The sequence below is a fragment of the Chiloscyllium plagiosum genome, unplaced genomic scaffold (assembly GCF_037043375.1).
Source record: "Chiloscyllium plagiosum isolate Xiang-an unplaced genomic scaffold, Cpla_swu_hap1 HiC_scaffold_36, whole genome shotgun sequence".
Lineage (NCBI taxonomy): Eukaryota > Metazoa > Chordata > Chondrichthyes > Orectolobiformes > Hemiscylliidae > Chiloscyllium > Chiloscyllium plagiosum.
This window is the reverse complement of record NW_028270174.1, coordinates 42000622-42023200: the sequence shown is the minus strand read 5'-3', so window position 1 is coordinate 42023200 and position 22579 is coordinate 42000622. Positions and strand designations below refer to the sequence as shown.

At 41.2% G+C, this 22579-nt stretch overlaps 1 protein-coding gene across 1 annotated transcript in view; it reads right to left on the bottom strand.

Annotated features, from left to right (window-relative positions):
- Positions 1–19359: 19359 nt before the first annotated feature.
- The window catches only part of anxa5b (annexin A5b), a 68345-nt gene continuing 65125 nt past the window's right edge, over positions 19360–22579 (bottom strand). Inside the window, exons 12-13 of the mRNA XM_043674025.2 lie at positions 22179–22301; positions 19360–19984 (exon numbers count right to left, since the gene is read on the bottom strand). Of these exons, the coding sequence (XP_043529960.2) occupies positions 19922–19984; positions 22179–22301 (186 nt within the window). The 3' untranslated portion in view covers positions 19360–19921. The remainder of the gene's footprint in view (positions 19985–22178; positions 22302–22579) is intronic.

Sequence of the window (22579 nt, the reverse complement as noted above, 5' to 3'; positions counted from 1 at the left end):
TGCTCCTAGTTCTTATGTTCTTATGTGTAAAGTCAAAGGGGAGGACTCTTTAGTGAGATGAGAGTGGACAGCCAGTCAAAGAGTACCGCCATGTTCTGTCCATGGTCGGAACCACTTCTTTCTTTTCGTTCATCTTCATTACTTTCCTGGCCACTCCTCGTGTTTGACAACATATTTACCAAAACTCGCTTCCACAGACACATCTCGTTCCTCAGCGACTGCTTCCAGCTCAGACCCACACCACATGGATTCCAACTGAAGTTTCATCCTTTGTGTTTCGAATCCGCCCAGGATTACAGGTGACGGACAAAGATCCTCAGACAGCTGGCCTCATCGCATGCTGCCATATGTATACTCTCGACCTCTCTCTCCATCAGCATTGCCTCAAACTGCCCCCAAGTTCTACTTCTTCCTCCGGCTCGTTCAACATTCGAACAATAAGCTTTTTCTCTTCCTATAAGGCATTAAGGAATGCAAGCTGCAACAGCTCAGAGATACCCACAGCCCTCTGGAACATCCCACCCCATTCTCTTCCCTCCGTCTCCATCTCTTCTCCTAGCCCCAGCGTTTGTCAGCTGTCTACTATCCCTTCTGACCTTCGCACTGATGCTCAAAGTCCTATACTCAGCAGAATGAATTTTGGGCATGACTTGACGTTGAACTCTTCTTCTGACGCCTTTGCCTCTGTGCCCATTTCACTGATGTTGTCTGGTGTAATGAGCTTTACATTGAGGAGACTGAGCTCATTATCACTCCCTGGACTATGACTCAACCATCAAATATCAGGCAACGCAACCATAACAGTCACTTAGCTCGTCTGGGGATCTCCCTCCACTTCCAAACAAGAACAGGCAAGGAGTCGCTGCTGAACAGGGGAGATGGCCCGAAATGCATATGTTTTGATGCCAGAAGTAAAGGAGGCAAGGTAGATGAACTCAGAGGTTTGGTTAGTACTTGTAACTATGACATTTATTGCAATTATGGAGATTTGGCTGAAAGAGGGACAGGACTGGATGCCCCAGCATTTAGATGTTAGATATCTGACAAAAGGGGATGGGCGACACTGCTGCCTCACAGTGCCAGAGACCTGGGTTCATTTCCTGCCTCAGGCAACTGTGTGCGTGGAGTTTGCACATTCTTCCCGTGTCTGTGTAGGTTTCCTCCGGGTGCACCGGTTTCCTCCCACAGTCCAAAAACATGCAGGTTAGGTGAATTGGCCATGCTAAATTGCCCGAAATGTTATGGGAAGGGGTAAATGTAGGGGAATGGGTTTGGGTGGGTTGCTCTTCGGAGGGTTGGTGTGGACTTGATGGGCCAAAGGGCCTGTTTCCACACTGTATATAATCTAAAAAAAAGGTTGGGGGGGGGGGGATTTGCATTACTGGTAAAGGAGATCTCACAGCTGTACTGAGGTCTCGTGTAGGGGGGCAATATGGGTATAACTCAGGAACAGGAAGTGTGAAATCACAATGCTTGGGGATATGCTACAGGCCTCCCAACAGCCAGTGGGACATGGAAGAGAGAATATGTAGACAGATTTTGGAAAGATAGAAAAACAGCAGGGTTGTTGTGGTTGGTGATTTTAACTTCCCCTATATTGACTCCAGGTTGGTATCTGTGATCTTGGAGGCTGTGAAGTATGAAGAACAAAGAACAGTACAGCACAGTAATAGGCCCTTCCACCCTCCAAGCCTGCACTGACATCTTTTGTCCTTCCATACCAAAACTGTCTTCACTTACAGGATCTGTATCACTCCACTTCCTTCTTATTCATGTATTTGTTCAGGTGTTTCTTGAATGCTGTTATCGTGCCTGCTTCCACCTCCTCCCCTGGCAGCACATTCCTGGCAGTCACCAGCCTTTGTGTGAAAAACCTGCCTCACACATCGCTTTAAAACATCCCTCCCACACCTTGAACCTGTGTCCCCTAGTAATTGACTCCTCCACTCTGGGTAAAAGCCTCATACTTTCCATGCTATCCACAATCTTATAAACTTCTATCAGATCGGCCCTCAACCTCCAGCATCCCAGTCAAAACAAACCCAGTCTATCCAAACTTTCTTCATAGTTAAAATGTCCCATACCAGGGAACATCCTGGTAAACCTTTTCGGTACCTTCTCCAAAGTATCCACACCCTTCTGATAGTGAGGTGATCAGAAATGTATGTAATATTCCAAGTGTGGCCTAACTACAGTTCTATAAAACTGCAGCATGACTTGTCTATCCTTGTACTCAATGCCCATTTCAATGAAGGCAAGCATGCCACAGTCCTTATATTTCTTCCTTATCGACCTGCACTGCCATCTTCAGTGATCTGTGGACATGCATACCCAGATCCCTCTGCATAACAATGCTCCTAAGGGTTCTGCCATTCACTGTATAACTTACACCTCTAATGGACCTTCCAAAATGTATCACCTCACATTTGTCCAGATTAAACTCCATCTTCTCCAACTGATCTATACGCTCAGTATCCACTGACAATCCTCCTCACCATCCTTAACACCACCAATCTTTATATCATCCGCAAACTTACTAATTAGGCCAGCTACATTCTCCTCCAAACCACGAACAGCAGAGATCTCAGGACTGATTCCTGTGGAACACCACTAATCACAACTCTCCATTCCCTCTGTCTCCTATGACTCAGCCAGTATCTTGCCAGCTCACCCGGATACCATGTGACTTCACCTTCTGTACCAGTCTGCCATGAGGGACTTTGACAAAGGCCATGGAAACAATATCAACTGCTTTTCCCTCATCAATCATCTTCATCACCTCCTCAAATAAACTCAATCAAGTTAGTGAGGTACAACCTCCCCCACACAAGACCAGGCTGTCTGTCGCTAATCAAGCCATTTGCTTCTGAATGCGTGTACATCTTGTCCCTGAGAATCTTTCCCAATAACTTCCCTACCACCGACATGAGGGTCACAGGCTTGTAATTTCCAGGATTATCCCTGTTACCCTTCTTCAACAATGGGACAACATTGACTATTCTCCAGTTCTCTGTGGCCAAAAAGGATATAAAGGTGCCTGTTACCAGATTGAAATAGTTACTGTTTGATAGTAAACTTATCAATTATTCTGTTAAATCAACCAGTAGAATTAAGTTAATCCAAGTTCCTCTTTCTTTTGTTGTATTTTAACTATAGCGTTTGAATAAATTGCGTTTTGCTTATCATCAGGTAGTTTAACCAATCAAATTGCATCTGGAACACAGCACTTGACATTACAATTAAAATAAGAAAAAGTGAGGATCTAGGCGACCTTCTTAACATATTTTGAGCCATTCTGGTCTGGTCTGTAACAATGATTCTTTGTTAACTAAAGATATTGAGGGGTATGCGTCAAAGTGGGGTGTATGGAGCTAGGTCACAGAGCAACATTGTCATGAAGGGTAGTGTATACTCAAAGTGTTAAAAAGACCTGCTCCTTATCTTACTAAAATGCTGACAGGATGAATTCACTTGACAAAAACAATAACAACTGATTATGTTCTTGTCTTAGATGTAGTAAAACATCCCAAGTAGCCTCATGGGAGCATTATCAAATGGAATCTAACATGGTCATGTGGTAATATATCAGGGCAGATCAACAAAAGCTTAGGCAGAAAAGGATATTTTTGTGACAGCCATAAAGTAGGAAAGAGTGGAAGAGATTTTGAATGAATCCAGAGGTTATGCCCACAGCAGATGAAGGCAAGGATAGTCACGTTCAAGTAATTAAAATTGAAGATGTGCAAAGGGTTGGTATTGGAGAAGCAGAGGGTTTGGGCTAGAAACAATTATGACGATAGGGAGGAGCAAAGTCATGAAGGGATTTGAGAATAAGGATATAAACCCTTGTGTTCTAGACATGAAGTAACTTGAAATCAATGTAAGTCAGCAGAAAGGGACATTCCCTCCCCAATCTTACTGGGAAGGAATCCAACCTTTACAGCTGCACCTTAAGAGTATTTTTTTTTCCACACTTCCTGCTTCACTTGTAGCTGAGAAACACATTGGTCGTTTGGGATAGAGAAAAATACAATTGGCAGGGACATAAATATAATGAACAAAGTGGTCTGCCTTATCACCCCAGTGAACCTTTCAGTTTTGAAGCATTTTCCGAATCCATGTCTGAGAGTAATTTTCAAACAATAACTCAACCTCGTGCTGTGGTTGATAAAATCCTTCACTAAATGCTGCATGCACTTCATAGATGTTTGAGTAAGGCTTTATAGCACTCACCATTTGTATTGTCCTGCCCAACTCACACAGTATCTTATAATGGACAAACGGCACCAGTAACATCCCACCATTTCCAAAGGCAACAGTTAAACTTTATGAAGCAGCATGACTTTTTCAGTCAAGTCAGCACTTGCTCACACCTTGTTAAAGTGCGGTCATTAAGTGCAGTGCTGGTTATATTGTTACATTTACTAGTTTTCAATTGATCTATACACCAATTCTAAAGCATCACATGATAGAACGATGTACAGGAATTGTAATCATTGTTGATTGTTGGAAAAACCCATCTTGTTCAAAAATCCCCTTCAGGGAAGGAAATCTGCCATCTTCCCCTGTTCTGGCCCACATGTGACTCCAGACCCACAGCAATGTGGGTAACTTTCAATTGCCCTCTGAAATGGCCTAACAAGCCATTCAGTACCAATCATTTCAATGTCCCAAAGAAATGAAACCAGGTGGATCACCTGGCATTGACCAGGCACCCAGAAAAAACAGTGGCAGAAACAGTCCTGTTGACCCTGCAAAGACCTCCTCACTATCACCTGAGTCTGCAACAGGTGAGAGGGAACCAATAAGAGGAAAAAACATACTCGATCTCATCATTGCCCATCTGCCAGCTGCAGATGCATCCATCCATGACAGTATCAGTAAGAGTGACCACTGCACTGCCCTTGTGGAGACAAATTCCCACCTTAACATTGAGAGTAACTTCCATTACGTCGTGTGGCACCATCACCATGTTAAATGGGACCGACTTCAAACAAATCTACCAACTCAGTATTTGACATCCATGAGACACAGTGGGCCATCAACAGCAGCAGGATACTGACTGCATTATGCTGTTGTCTCCTTTCTGCCAGCCAGCCAATTTTTAATGCCTGTTTATATGTTACCTCTACAACACGTGTCCCTACTTTTCACAATAACCTTTCACATTGCATTTTGCTGAGTGCCTTCTGGAATCCAAGTACACTACATCTACAGAGTTCCCTTTAATTTTCGTGCATGTTATGCCTACAAAGAACTCCAGGAAATTGGTTAAACATAATTTCTCCTTCACAAAATCATGCTGATTCTTTAAATTGGTTGGAATTTTTCTAATCGTCCAGCTATAAATGAAAGTGAAACTCAATCATATAATGGTTATTGCTACTTAAGGATGCTTTTACTATATGATCGTTAATTAATCTTTGTACATTACACAATACCATGATGGTATAATCTTTTCTTTGGCTGTTTCCAGAACATATTTTTTAAAAAGGTTAACTTGAAAGCATATGAATGCTTCCTTCAGGCTATCTACGGTCTGATGTTTCCTGTTTAAATGTAAATTTAAAATCAATCATGATTATTACTGTTCCTTTAGTACTTTCACTCAATAGTCCTTTTCACATATTCATCCTAGAAATAGTGGTTTACTTCCCTGACTACAGTGAGGGATGAGTACTGGAGAAATGCTTTATACTTCTCCCCTTTTGAAGAGGGTAAGTTGTTGTTGTGTCACCACAGTCTTACCAGACCATGGGGCTGCTCTCTCGAATGAGGTGGTTTAACCTGAGGGCCACCATACCTCAGGCAAGGGGAGAGGATGAGAAGGAGAGTCTTTCATGGGAACCTCAACTGATGATGGGAATTGAACCCATATGATTGGCATTCCACTGCTTCGCAAAACAACCCTGCAACTAACTGAGCTAAACCGAACCCAAGATGGAAAGTAACACCTTGGGGAAGTACCATGGTAGCACCATGGTGTGGGGAGGGGCGGGAAGGAGAGATAGTCATAGAGTCATAATTATTGTTATGATTGTGTAAACACATGCATGTGTGTAAGAAGTGCATAAACCAATTGAAGTTGGCAAAGTTGTCAGGAAAGTGCCCAAATAAAGGAAATGTCTGCAATAACAAAATGGTGCCAGGCATTTCAGAGTGCCTGTTCACATGAAATCATTATAGGATTTGAACTGCTCAGGTGCAGGATGGTTAAATGGGCATAAGTATCCTTCATCAAAATGTCATTCAAATTATTGGTGTGTCTGTGTCAAGATATCAAATAATCCTTGAGACTGATGCATTAATTAGTCATCCAAAAATGGGAAGTCTGAACATTCAAAGGAACAAAGGATGAGAAAAAGCCATTTGCTATACTCTGGTTTATTATCTGTTTCATTTTTCACCAACTCGCGGTGGCACAGTGGTTAGCACTGCAGCCTCACAGCGCCAGAGACCTGGGTTCAATTCCCGCCTCAGGTGACTCTCTGTGGGGAGTTTGCACATTCTCCCCGTGTCTGCGTGGGTTTCCTCCCACAATCCAAAAAATGTGCAGGTTAGGTGAATTGGCCAGGCTAAATTGCCCATAGTGCTAGGTGAAGGGGTAAATGTAGGGGAATGGGTCTGGGTGGGTGGCGGGTTGGTGTGGACTTGTTGGGCCGAAGGGCCTGTTTCCACACTGTAATCTAATCTAAACTTATCCAGGCAGGTTTTTGAGATCATCTCTGTTGGTCTAATCTTCCTCTCAGCTGGGATGTTTATAATCACCACTAGATGGATACAAGCCAATGGTAAACATCAAACAAAACTTCCTACAAAAATACTAGTTAATAAACTTATTCCTATTTAAACTCCAGTTGAAATATTAGTGAATAATGGATTTAAATATCTGAGTAATTACACTATACTGAGGAAGGCCTGCAGTAAAGCATAGTAATACACAACGTCCCCTCCATCATGTTAGCAAACTTTGTTAATGTTTATCTTATTTTCAGGTTTTATTGCTCTCTCCGTTAAATCTGCCATTTTCACCCTCTTCTAAAATAAACAACTCTTGACCACGCTCATTACCATTGCAAACTGTTGCCCATCTCCATAGTACCAACCTCTCCAAAGTCCTTCAATTTATTGGCAACTTCCAATTTCTTCATCCAGAATTCCAAATTTAAATTTCTCTAATTAGGTTCCAATCTTGATGGAAATGATTGTTATCAAACTCAGGATGATATTCAACATCATTGGGATAAAGAAAATATTCCTCCTCCTTCCTAACCTGTCTGCAACCTGTGACGTGTTTGAATACATCATCACGGAAGCTCATTGGTTAGCACTGCTGCCTCACAGCGCCACGGACCTGGGTTTAATTTCACTTGGGCGACTGTCTGTGTGGAGTTTGCACATCTCCCCACATCTGCATGGGTTTCTTCCAGGTGCTCCAGTTTCCTCTCCTAATCCAAAGATATGCAGGTTAGGTGAACTGGCCATGCTAAATTGCTCATAATGTTCAGGGATGTGGACGCTAGGCGCATTAGTCAGGGGTAAATATAAGGTAAAGGGGTTTGGGTGGGAGACTCTCCTGAGGGTCAGCATGGATCTGTTGGGCCAAAGGGCCTATTTCCACACTGTAGGGATTCTAAGATCCCCCACCAATGCCTCTTTACTGTCGTCCAACTGGGTGGGACGACAATTGCAGGATTCCATTCTTATTGTTCTAATAGATGATTGGGACAGTTAGCTCAGTTGGCAGGACAGCTGGTTTGTGACACAGTGTGAAACCAACGGTATGGGCTCAGTTCCCATACTGGCAGAAATTACCATGAAGGTCTTACCTCCTCAACCTCATCCCTCGCCTGAAGTATGGTGACCCACAGGTTAAACCACCACCAGCCGTCTGTAATGTCGGAGGGACACTATGGTGCCAATATATTGGAGAAGATTGGGATGATGGAGATGGGCAGCAGGGTGCAATAATAATGATAATAGTCAAGAGTTGTTTTTTGAGAAGGGGGTGAACATGGTAGATTTAAAGGAGAGAGTAATTTGACATGAAGAGAAACATTAACAATACTTACTAATATGATGGAGGAGAAATTATCTATTACTATCTTTTACTATAAACTTTAGCCAGTATAGAGTAATTACTCAGATATTTAAATCCATTATTTGTTCATATTTAAACTGGAATGAAATGGTAATAAGATTATCAAATGGTATTTTTGTAGAAGGTTGTCTTTTATATTTACCAGTTGTTTGTTTCCATCTAGTGGTGACTATGAAAACCTCAGCTGACAGGAAGATTAGACCAACAGAAATGGTCCTTTTATCTCGTCATATATGAAAACATCACTTTCAATGACCTCTTTTCCTGTTCCCTGTTCTGAGCTCTGCTGTCCTATAAAGATTTATCCTGGTCACTCTCTTGTTTCCCATCTACATGGTGACCTCCAGCAACACCTGAAAGCACAGTAATAGTTTACACATGGATGCTGATGGCAGTCAGTTCTAACTTACCACGTTAGTCCACCCTTCCATTTCTGCTGAGTTATCAGTCTGCTTCTCGAACAAATAGTCCTGAAGGAACAGAAACTTCTGCCAATTAAATTTCTGGGAAAAAGATGAAACCATTATTTTCAGTCACTGAATTCCAAGCTACTGACAACATCCTTTCTCCTGGCGACATTTTGAGTGTAAACCATACTGTTCATTACTTTGGTGACATGGGTGTTAATCTACTGACAATACATTCACATCATTACGAAGACTACCTATCTCTACTCCCTTAACAGTGTTGGAATTCACCCTGTTTCAACTCATCTGCTGCTGAATTCCTTATTCTTATTTTCTGCACATCTAGGGTTGACTACTCAACATACTGCAGGCTGAACTCCCACGTTCCTGAGGTAAATTTGAGGTCATCTAAGACTCTGTTACTTGTGTCCTAACACACAAAGGCCCTTTCACTTTACATCTCTGTGTTCGTTCACCTGCATTGATCAAATAATGTCCTCTTAAAAAATTCGCTCACTGTCTGGGTAATCTCCAGCTGCCCCACAACCCACCTCACACAAATATCTCTGCTAATTAAATCTGGCCCCGGAGCTGCTCCAATTGTAATCAGAGAGTCATAGAGATGTACAGCACGGAAACAGACCCTTTCCACCTTTTTTCTTCCTTTAAGATATCTTGTAAAACCTACATTCCCTTAAAAGTGCTTTAGTAATGTTATGTTTTATTTTGCTGTGGTTGGGTATAAACATTCCTGATTCAGTTGTTAAATAGGAGGTAAGCCCTAAGGGCATTTTGACCCAGTCCTATAGTGATGAACACAATGTTAAATGACCCATTCTATCATTTTAAAAAGAATCACAATGTGATCAATCAAAGTAAACAGGTCAGACACAAGCATTTAACAAAACCTATTCCAACACCTGATCAGAACAGATCATTACTGGATCATTTGATGCTATCAACAATAAAATCTCTATTGCAATCATCATTTGGCAAAGAATTTATTGTACATTTTAGTCAAATATTGGCATTAAATGACAATTCGTTAATGTCCAAATTGTCAGGAATCTGAAAGGGAATCGATTGGCAATCCTGGATCCATCCAGTTGGCTTATTTTGCTGACCATGTAAATGTGCCTTAGTGTCCACTTTACCCACATCTTTGATCTTCCAGCAAACATTCTGAAGTCTTGGTCATTACTATCATAACATATACATTTAAAGCTTCTGTTGGTACACTAGCAGTCTATTTAGGAACATTCAGTCATCTCCTTTCTGTGCTTCATTATACCTTTTGCTCCAATTTAGATGGGAATCATCTCCGATTGGATTGTCACAATATTTTATTATGTGGCATCAGTTCCACTTTATTAACAGAAATAAGTTCTAATCTCGCATCTCAATTTGAACTAATTAATCTCCTGTCTACATCTTCAAGTACAACCTGCAATTTTAATCTGCCCTGATTTTGTGGTTATTGGGAAACGAATGGTGATGAAGGACCTCATGTGGGATTTTTCACCAGAAATTGCTGTCAGACAACTACAAATCTCGCAGAGGCGCGTGAACACAGCATGCGGCTATGCGCTTTCTTAAGCAATCGTAACCAATTATATTGAGGAATCGGTAATGGATAGCAGAGACTGAACAAGGTGCTGTCAGAATAATATATTCAATGTCAATGTATGCTCAAAAAGGGAAGTTAAGAGAGGAAGAGGAAGATATATTGAGAGATGCCACTGAACCCAGAAGAATAAGTCAAGGGCATTTAATTTTTTGTTCAAATCTCCAATAATTGAAATCTGAGGGAATGAGACTCCACAATTACATAAGTTGATTTTCAACACCAGAGAGGTTACTTGGCAGTAACCAAGATTATCATGCTGCAGTAAGGGTACATATACAGGAAACATTGAAAATTTAAGGCACAGAAGAGGTCATTCATCCCACTGTGTCTCATCCAGTGAAAAAGAGCTATCTAACCTTTTTCTAGTGCTTTGTAAAATAAACCTGTATGTAACCCTAATTCACTGTTTATAAGTGGCAGAGGATGATACAATGTATCTGGAGGGTGGTGGGATGGAATGTGAGGATCAAGAGGTTTCTGTCCTTGGTGCGATTGGATGGGTGGGGTTCGAGGGCAGAGGGGCAGAGATGCCTCACCTCTATCCAAGGCCCCAAAGGATCCTTCCACATCCGACAGAAATTTACCTGTATTTCAATATGCGTCCTCTACTGTATCCATTGTACCTGATCATCTCCACCCTTGAACCCCACGCCTCCAATCGCAACAAGGATAGAAACCCCTTGGTCCTCACCTTCCACACCACCACCCTCCAGATACATTACATCATCCTCCACCACTTCCGCCACCCACAGACTCCACCACAAGGGATACACTTTCCTCCCCACCCCATCTGCATTTCAGATTGTTCCCTCCATGACTCCCTTGTCAGATCCACACCCACCACCAGCCTACACCCCACTCCTGACACCTTCCCTTACCAATGCAAGAAGTACAAAACCTGCACCCACACCTTCCCCCTCACCTCCATCCAAAACTCCAAAAGATTCTTTCACATCAGCAGAAATTTACCTGTACTTCCACAAATGCTATCTACTGTCTCAGCTGCACCTGATGTGGTCTCCTCTACATTGGGGAGATAGGACGCCAACTTGCAGATCATTTCAGAGAACATCTCTGGGACACCTGCACTAAACAACCCCACCACCCTGTAGCTGAACACTTTATGCCCCCTCCCAATGCGCCAAGGACTAGCAGGTCCTGGTCCTCCTCCGTCACCAAACTCTAACCATCCATCGCTCGGAGGAAGAAAGTCTCGTTTTCAGCCTTGGGACCCTGCAACCACATGGGATCAACATGGATTTCACCAGTTTCCTCATTTCCCCTCTCCCACCCTATCCCAGTGCGAAGCCTCCAACTTGGCACCATCCTCTTGACCTGTCCATCTTCCTTCCCACCTATCCACTGCATCCTCCTCTCCAACTTATCACCTTGTCCCCACCTTTACCTACCTATCCAGCTGTCTTCCACCACCCCCCTCCCATTTACCTCTCAGCCCCCTATTCCTGAAGGGCTTATGCCTGAAACGTTGACTCCCCTGCTCCTCGGATGCTGCCTGACCTGCTGTTGTTTTCCAGCGCCACATGCAGCTCTTTGAACCTGTTCTGTTATTCTATACGATCATGGTTAATCTGATTGTGGTCTCAACTCCACTCCTGTCTGTCCCACACAACATCTGACTCTTTAATCCAGCAAGAATCTATCTCACTCAGCCTTGAACATATTCAATAATCCCGCCTCCATTAGTTCTTGGGGCAGAGAGTTCCATAGGTGACCTCCAGAGAAGAAAAATTCTCTCCCTTTGTCTAGAGTGGGAGGCCTCTTATTTTTTAACTATGTCCGCTAGCTCCAGTCTCTCCCATTAAGAGTAAACATTATTCAATTCTTATTGGAATCTTATACGTTTCAATAAGATCACCTCTGATCGTTCTAAATTCTAATGAGTATAGGCCTAACTTGCCCAACAAGTCTTCATAATATATGTCTTGCGCCCCAGGAGGGAGCTAACCTTCTGTGAACTGTTAAGAATGTAATTTATTCTTTCCCAAGTAAATAGACCAAACCTGTACATGCTACTCCTCATGTGATCTCATCAAGACCTTGTACAATTATACCATCCCATCCCTCCTTTTATATTCCTTTCTCTTTATAAAAAGTGCTAACATTCCATTTGCCTTCCTAATCACTTGCTGTACCTGCAAACTAATTTTTTACGATTCATTTCGCAGTATGTCCAGATCTTCCTGCAGCATTAAGTTCTACAACTCCTCTCCATGTTGCTTTTCTATTCGTCCTGCCAAATTGGATAAATGTACATTTTCCCATGTTTCATCTGCCAATTCGTTTCCCAGTCACTTAATCCATGTATATTCCTCTGGAGACTCCTCAGCTCTTTTTGACAAATTCCTTTCCTTTGTGTCAATGGTAAATTTACCCACCGGACATTTGAGTCCCTTCATCAAAGCCATTATTCTAGGAACAGATGGAGTAGTCCATTCAACCCCTGGAACCTGTCCCACAATTGATCTGTGGCCTAACTCCATCTACCTGCCTTGGGCCCATATTCCTCAATATCTTTGCCAAATAAAAAATTATCTATCGCAGATAAAATTAACAACTGATCTAGCATCTGCTGCCATTTGTGTAAGAGAGTTCCAAACATAAGACCATAAGATATGAGTGGAAATAAGGCCATTTGGCCCATCAAGTTCACTCCACCATTCAATCATGGCTGATGGGCATTTCAACGCCACACACCCGCACTCTCCCCATATCCCTTAATTCCTTGCAAGATTAAGAATTTATCAATCTCTGCCTTGAAGACATTTAATGTCCCGGCCTCCACTGCACTCCGTGGCAATGAATTCCACAGGCCCACCACTCTCTGGCTGAAGAAATGTCTCATTTCTGTTCTAAATTGACCCCCTCTAATTCTAAGGCTGTGCCCACGGGTCCTAGTCTCCTCACCTAATGGAAACAAACTCCCAGCATCCACCCTTTTAAGCCATGCATTATCTTGTAATAAACATCTACCATCCTTTGGGTATACAAGTGTTTCTTAACATCGCTCCTGAATGGTGCAGCCTTAATTTATACATTCTGCCCCCTAATTATAGAATTCACAACCAATTGAAATATTTCACCTTTATCTGCCCCGTCCTTTCCTGTACTAGCTTGAAGATCTATGCACCAAAATGGATAACTTCACATTTGATAATGTTGAACTTCATCTACCAGTTTTGCCCATTCACTTAGTCTATTAATATTCTTTTGTAATTTTATGCTATCATCTACATGGTATTCAATGCTGCCTAACCATGTGTCATCAGCAAAGTTAGGTATATGACTTTCTGAGCTATGTCACTAATAGTCATTAATACATAACATGAACAATTGAGGCCCCTCCACAGATGTTTGTGAGACACCACTGGTCCATCCTGCCAATCTGAGTACTTACCCACTATCCCTATTTTCTGTTGCTTGCTGCTAATCAATTTCCAAGCCAGACCAATAATTTGCCCTCAATTCCATTGGCTTCTATTGTACTTAATCTATTATGTGGAACTTTATCAAATGCCTTCTGGAAGTCCATATAAACATCTATGGACATTCCCCTGTCCACTACCTTAGTCACCTCTTCAAATAATTCAGAGGTTTGTCAGTCATGACCCACCAAACATCAGGCTCCCCGATTAACTGAGAATTTTCAAGGTGCTCAGTTAACCCATCCTTGTTTACAGACTCCAACAATTTCCAAACCACAGATGGTAGGCTAACTGGTCTTTAATTCCCTGGCTTTTTTCTTTTTTGCCCTTAGGGTCATAAAGTCATAGAGATGCACAGTACGGAAACAGACCCTACAGTCCAATTCGTCCATGCCGACCAGATATCTAACCTAATCTAGCCCCATTTGCCAGCACTTGGCCCATATCCCTCTAAACCCTTCCTATTCAATACCAATACAGATGCCTTTTAAATGTTATAATTAGATCATAGAACATAACAGCGCAGCACAGGCCCTTCGGCCCTCGATGTTGCGCCTGACCTGTGAAACCAATCTGAAGCCCATCTAACCTACACTACTCCATTTCCATCCGTATGTCTATCCAATGACTACTTAAGTGCCCTCAAAGTTGGCGAGTCTACTACTGTTGCAGTCAGGCTATTCCATGCCCCTACTACTCTGAGTAAAGAAACTACCTCTGACATCTGTTCTCTGACAATGATACCAGCCTCCACCATTTCCTCTGGCAACTCATTCCATACATGCATCACCTTTTGCATGAAAATGTTGCCCTTGGAGGTCTCTTTTAAATTTCTTGCCTCTGACCCTAAACCTATGCCCTCTAGTTCTGAACTCCCTCACCCCAGGGAAAAGACCTTGACTATTTACCCTATCCATGTCCCTCACCTCTATAAAGTCACCCCTCAGCCTCCGATGCTCCAGGGAAAACAGTCCCAGCCTATTCAGCTTTTCCTTGTAGCTCAAACCTTCCAACCCTGGCAACATCCTTGTAAATGTTTTTCTGAGCCCTTTCAAGTTTCACAACAACCTTCCATAGCAGGGAAACCGGAATTGCGCACATTCTAAGCGTGGCCTAACCAATGTCCTGTCCAGCCGCAACCCTTCTTAAAAATGGAGTGACAAGTGCAATGTTCTAATCTAAAGGCAAGACTCCTGTATAGGAAACTTTTGTGCTTCCCTTAACACTCTCAGATGGAAACCATCAGTTCCCAGAGATCTCTCACTCTTTGATTCCATTCATTTTTTCGTTACTAATGTCCTACTTATATTAATCAGTCCCTCCCCTTATCCAGTATGAATCTCCTCGGGACCTCCAGCAAACTATCCTCCTTTTCTATACTGAGTACTGAGGCAAAGTTATTACTTAACATGTCTGCCATTTCCCCATAGTCATTGACAAGATCCCCCTTTGAGTCTTTAATGTGCCAACATTGCTCCTGACCACCCATTTCTAATATATCTGGTGATAGGCAGTATACATTGCTACCACAGTGCATTAGTGAAGGATTACTTACAAATGAAGCAGTCCACAATGTTTTGGATGTTGCAAGTTTTAGGTTAGATTAGATTCCCTACAGGTCCTTCGGCCCAAGTCCACCCCGCTCTACTAACGCAACTAACACTATGGGCAATTTATCAATTGACCTGCACATCTTTGGACTGTGGGAGGAAACCCACACAGACATGGGGAGAATGGGCAAACTTCACACAGTTGCCTGAGGCTGGAATCGAACCTGAGACCCTGGTGCTGTGAGGTAACAGTGCTAACCACTGAGCCACCATGCCACCCATCTTGGTTTCTCGAGTGTTGCTTGAGTCATACCCAGCCAGGCAAATGAAGAGAATTTCATTGCACTCCTGATTCATCCCTCACAGAGTGGACACACAAAGCTTTGGGAAACCAGCAAGTGAGATACTCTCCGCAGGATTGCCGGATTCACTAAGTGTTTACAGGACCGGCCCAGGTAAGAGTTTGGTGGACGGTAAGCTCGGAATGTTGATGTTTTGGGGCTGAGTGATGGTAACACCAAGAGAAGTCAAAGAAATATATTTAGATTCTCTCTTGTCAAAGATGGTCATTGATTGGTACTTGGGTGACATGAATATCACATCCCAAGAGTGAATGATGAGGCCTTGATGCAGGTGTTAGAGGAAAATACAAAGCACTGTAAAACAAAGAGACCCTAGGGATTCAGATACATAATTCTTTGAAGTTTGCATCACATGCAGATAGGGTTGTTAAAAAGACATACTGCACACGTGCCTTCCTTGTTCAGATCTTTGCGTATAAGAGGTGAGAAGTCATGTTGAGGTTGCATAGGACACTGGTGAATCCACTTCTGCAGTAGTGTGTGGAGTTCTGGTCACACTGTTATATTACCAAGCTGGAGAAGGTGCTGAAAAGACTTATCAGGATGTTGCCAGGACCGCAAGGTTTCAGTTATAAGGACTGGCTGGATAGACTGGGACTTTTTCCATTAGAGCATAGAAAGTTAAGGGATGCCCTTATTATAGAGATTTCAAAATTGTGAGGGGTATAGATAAGGTGAATGGCAGGTCTCTTTTCCCTAGGGTGGGGGAGTTCAAGCTTAGGGGCCATATATTTAAGGTGAGGGGAGAAAGACTGAAAAAGGACTTGAGGGGCAACCTTTTTACACAGATAGTGGTTCATGTGTGGAATGAACTAGTTTAGTTTGGGATTATGGTCAGCAGGGTATATTTCCGTGTTTGATGACAGGATGACTCTCACCTCCTCCTCTCTCACACATTCTTGTTTGCAGCATCTTTATGATGCATTTTACGCCAAGCACCAGATCAGGCAAGTCTTACCATTCTGCAAATATGCCACATAAACGCAAGGAATAGATGCTGCTATAGAAATTCTGGAAATAGTGAATTATTCAGAGTGACGATTATCACACAGACTTTGAAGGAGAATTTTGATCTATGATTTGTGCATGCAAGGAGTTTGTTGATCAATTGCCACATAAATAACAGCGAACGTTGTTAGCGTCACCATTAATTTTACACCAAAATCTGGCCTAACAATACTGTCTAACAGTGAATCAATGTTCACATTATTCTGGGTGAATGGAGTGCATGATTCTTGATAGGGAAGTGACTACAAGGAGTCAATCAAAGTATATGACACTGATTGGACTCTTGGCCAAGGCATAATCAGAGTCACATATTTTGATTGCCTCCTTGAAAATCCAGTGTGAAATGTTGTCCAATGCAGAGTCAGCGTAACAAACAGCATTCCTTCATCAAATGTGAAAGTTAACTATTACATAAATTATTTTCTGCTCATTCACAGTAGGCAAGGAATTAAATGTTAACTTCACATAGCGGTCTGCTAAATTAATCTGCAGGTAACATGCTATAATTGTATCAAGAAGCAACCTGTATAAAGTACATAGCTCAAATTGTATTGACCACAACATTGTTCTATCAAAAACAAAACCAAAAACAACAATTTCACTGGCCCAAACTTTCAGCACACCTGAGGTCCTCTCTGTAGTGTGAAACCCAGGCAGTAAAACCATGAGATGTGAAAGCAGAAATGTTCCCTTCAGCCCAATCAGTCTACCTCACCATTCAATAAGATCCTGGCTGACTTCAGAACTGGTATACAATGACTCCCATGTCTTGTTGCACCTCCCCCTTTCCCAAATCTCTCATCATTCAGATCATAAGCTGTGTTCCTGCCTCTGCTACCGAAGTGGATAACCTCTCAGTTCCCACTGGTGGGGAGGAAATGAGAACTAGGGGCTACAGCCTCAAAACAAGACAGAGCAGATTTAGGACTGAGTTGAGGTGGAACTTCTTCACCCAACGGGTTGTGAATCCGTGGAATTCCCCGTCCAGTGAAGCAGTTGCTGCTTCCTTGTTTAATGTCTTTAAGGCAAAGAATTTCTGAATGGTAAAGGAATTGAGGGTTACGGTGAGCAGGTGGGTAAGTGGAGCTAAGTCCAAGAAAATATCAGCTTTTGTGCTGATAAATTCCAATCTAACACTTATTAAAGCATAGATGCATTAGCTTGGAAAATAAAGTCTTTGAAAAACAAAGTTTTTGAATAAAACCAATTATTATTGGCTTCTTAGATTGGAGCTGCAAAGTGAATTTGTGATCTCCCCTTGTTGCACAGTCAGAGTTTTGGAAATCTGTATCCTGGTGTGTTTGTCAACATTCATTTTAAACCGAAATATTCAGGGAAACGAAATGGGCAGAGCAAAACCTGAAGAATGTTGGAGTGTTATTTGCTTACAATTATTTTTTTAATTTTAATTATATTTTATAAAAGGGGCTGCAAATGTGACACTCAATTCTGATAAATTTGCTTTATGCTCAATAGTTAGAATTTTCAATTTGGATTTAGAGAATGAAAGATGTATTTATCATAATTTAATTAGAATCTGGAAATAAAACATTGAGATAAATGTTGAGATTAAAGTAACATAAACGTAGACAAATACCAAACCACATCATTTAATGAATGAGTTAACAAGATGAAAATTTCAGGAATCCTAGGAAAATATTCTTTTGCCCTTTTCTTCGAGAGTTATGTAAAGTAGCGAGGTTAAACAAATCAGGATAATACTCTCTGGAATTTGAATGGTTAGGGCTATGTGAACTTTGTCCCTGTGCTCCTCTCACTTTCTTCATCCCATTGGCAGCCCTGCAAAACCCCAAAGTCTGAAATTCCCTCTAAATCATGTCTCTTCCTTCAGTCTCTCTCCTTTTTCAAAGTTTTTTCTAAAACCTGCCTCTGACCAAAGTTTTAGTCATCCCTCCACCCATTTCCATCATTCATCATCATCTTCTTCTGTCATTGTTGTTTGATTTCTTTCCTGTGGTACACGAAAAGGCACAGCATTAATGTAAATTTTTTGTTGTTCTTGTAAACACCCTTTCCCCAACCTGCATGCAAGACAGTTGATCCCAACAGCCTTATTCAGTAGTTGAATCCCCTTTGGCGCACCGGGATTAGTAGGGGGATGATAGTCGCTTCAGTCATCAAATGGCTTTTTACTCTCCATTGGTCATTAACACATCAGTTCAGATGCGGATCCGCCAGGAACAGTTGGGCGAGTGCACTTGGCTCACACTGCATCCACCAACTGTACGAGGTTTCATTCACTGAGGTCACTGGTGCAATTCCATGGGCCCATGCCAGCTCTGTGGTAGTCCTAACCTCCTAACCATTATCATACCACGCTCCAATCTCTAGCTACTACAAGCTGTGGTCTATTCAGCAGTGGTATTCATGTTCATTTAACAGGATGTACATATGTAGGAAAAACATCAACATGAAATCAGCAAATATTTGTGGCAAAGTTATTTGTAAAATAAGTGCAACCATGTATTTGTTGTTCAATCAACTGATTGAATTCCAGTGTTAGACTCAATAACAAGATCTTTAAACTGCTTAACTTAACATTGATTCAGAACAGTTAAAGGGAAGCGACTGCTTCAAGTTAAGCTCAAGATGCATATTGGTATTCTCTCTACCCGTCTGAGCTCACAGACCTGGATTCAAGTTCCACTTGCTCTAGAGATGCGTAATAATATCTCTAGACAGGAAAGAAAAATAGCTACTTGTTGACTCCCCTTCTTGCAACTGCATTACAATGTCCAATGCTAATTATTTGCAGGCTGCAATAGTGCACCTGATTGACATATTAAACAATAAAGTAACCCTGAAGGTTAATCAGGACAAAGAAAAACACAACGCCTTGGTCTATTGCTATGACAGAAATGGGTATGTTTAATACTGATTGGCCTCCTTCATTTATTTGGTTCCCTCAGGAGCAAAGCAAAGACAATATCTGGTACTTAGTTAATCTCAAAAAGCTCCAAATTCAACCTTATGACATTTACATTTAGTTTCAAATTACTCATTATATTTCATTGACATACCGCTATGGCAATAATAAATTGTTAAATTGGCAGCTGCATTAACTACTTGATTATGGTGAATAGCAAGCTTACATTGCAAAGTCAATAAATGCAATAGAATGAACACCTTTGAGATCAGAGAGGAATTATTCATCTCGGTGACAGTCTTCTGCCATGTAAGGCAATGGTTTGTGTCATGGTAGTCAATATTAATTATATAAATCACAAATGAAGAAAGAGGAACTATCAGAGACCTCCCTCAAAAGTGCTAGAAATAATTTCTTTTGCATGCTTTACAAGCTTTAGTTCCTAAAAAAATTGCATTACAATAATATCTGCTTAATTAATCATACAGGCCAAAGCCTCAAATCTATATGTGGAATTGATTAAATCATAAGTGGCACTATTTATCTTCACCACCACACATGCTGAGAAGGGCATTCCTGTAATCGCCCGATGTATCGTTCTGCAGAGAAAGAAAAGGTTTGTTAATATAAATCGCACAAGGAAACATATGGTTGTGTGAATTAAGCTATATTGTTCAAAAAGACAAAAGACAAAATCCTAATAAGGGGACAAGTCCTCCTCTTGACAATTTTAGAGATCTTATGTATTAAAACATGGAAGCACGAGAGGTTTTATATAGCAATGATTCCTTGAACAAGCTTAAATGACAGCATATACAAAGAGAGTGAGCAAAATGGAACCATACAAGGTAGATTTCCACTGAAACTATATACACTGAAAATCCATCTCAAGGTCTCAAAAACAGTTAGTTCTACAACATTTTCATAGAAAATTGAGAAAGAATTCACACTTAGTCAAACAGATAAAGCATAAAATCAAACACAAATACATTATGTTTTTAATCATTCATAACTGCAGAGTAGACGAATAATTTTCTCTCAGAGGTTGGGGTTTACACAAAGTCAAGAGTACAAGTCCTGCTTGGGAGAAGTTATTGACACCTGCATAGTGCCAATATTGCTACATCAAACTGGATTCAGAATATCCTCAATGCCTATGCCGATGAACCTACCTAATCAACTATAGTACACATTATACTGGCAAATGCTTCCTCGCAGTGTTTAGCTCCCTTTGTTAAAAACCCTTTGGACTTTTTGGATTTTGATATCCCAGCTTTTTAATAAAATAAAACCCTAAAGTTCCCAATCTTCTCTATTCAAAAAAAAATCTGTTTTAATCAGCCATTCTGACCATCATTTGACTTTATCCTGCATATTCAACCTGATATTTTGAAACTACCATTTCTCCTCAACTTGGATGCAGTAATACCTGTCAATCACTTTCTCTTAATCCTTCTTATTTCTTTGTAGTTTGCCTTTTCAAAGTCAGAGTTTGCCCTTGAGCCTTAGCTGTAGCAATTGTCAGAATATCTGAAATTGAATCATGTGATTCATAACATTTAGAGGCTGTAATACTATTTAAAATATGAATGCTGCATTGATTCCATGCAAGGAGGTGTTCATGATAAAAGCATTACCCCTAGCGACGTCTCCAGCACTGGGTCAAAAAAAGTAATCTTCTACCACATTAATAAATGCCAAGACATTTCCTATTTAACTGCATCTTTTTTATATTAAGTTGATTGAAGTTATTTTTCTATCACATTATTGCCTTTCTGACCCTTCCTTAGATATTACTTTTATCTTATTCAGAGGATCTACCCCACCCCCTTTCCCAAACTATTGTTACCCCATCTATAAATATGAGTCAAGTCAAGCCTATTGTTTTGTGTTCTAAGACATTAAGAATAAATTATGTTTCTACAAAACTCTACATTCTCAAAATGTCTTAAAGTACTTCACAGCTAATTAAACATTTTAAAGAGGAGTCATTGTAATAACACAGGCAACCTAATTTGAGTTCAAAGGTATCTGTACACAGGACTTTGCCCGATTATCCTGCCATGTATTTCATTACTAACCATCCTTTTTAATCCACTTATCTTCCAGGGTAAGACATGAAATCGGGAATCTTTAAGTTGTCATTTTGCTGGCATCAGCTATACCCTCCAGATTTGAGCCATAGGGAGAGGTTGAATACACTGGAGCTATTTTCCCTGCAGTGCCAGAGGCTGAGGGACGGCCTTGCATAGAGGTCTATAAAACCATAAGAGCGGTTTTATAAATAGGGTGAATAGACCAAGGCTTTTCCCTGAGGTTAGGCAGTGCAAAACTAGAGGGCATAGGTTTAAGTTGAGAGAGTAAAGATTTAAAGGGGACCTAAGGGGCAACGTTTTCACGCAGAGGGTGGTGTGTGTATGGAATGAGCTGACAGAGGAAGTGGTGGAGGCTGGTACAATTACAGCATTTAAAAGGCATCTGGATGGATACATGCTTAGGAAGGGTTTAAGAGGGATATGGGCTAAATGCTGGCAAATGGGACTAGATTAATTTAGAATGTCTGATCGGCACTGACGATTTGGACCGAAGGGTCTGTTTCTGTGCTGTACAAACTCTAAGACATTAAAAGTACCTTATTTCAAATATTTAAATATTCAGGTCAAGATGTTTGTTTTTTTTGGGCTTGTTTATTTATCGGTCATATCTACTGCTATTACATCTGGGTAACAACCACTAAGCAGCTTGTAATTTTATCTTTCTCACAAAGGAGCCCTTTCTGTTCCATAGCCATACCTTGATCATACTGGAGAGAGTTTTTCCATAATTGGTGTAGAACTTCTCCCGTATGTCTAGCAAATCGACTTCACTCCTTGAAATCATTACCCTGATAAGTGTATCATCATCGGTACCAGCTCCCTAGTTGCAAAAGAAAATGCAAAAATACTTCACTCCTTTTGTCAGACTCTGTCAATTCAAAGACAATGCAATACTGTAGCTGTCTGCTTTTATTCAATATCCATTAAAAAGGTTTCCTCTACAAAGTCAATTAGTTTTACATTTTACATGGATCTGTTAAACAGTGAACAAATTATAGCTTGATCTACTGAGCTCTTTAAACACCGGACAGAAAAGTGAGTTGTAAAGTCAATGTTCAAGTGCGAACCAGTTAAAATAATCTTCCTTGCCATTTTAAG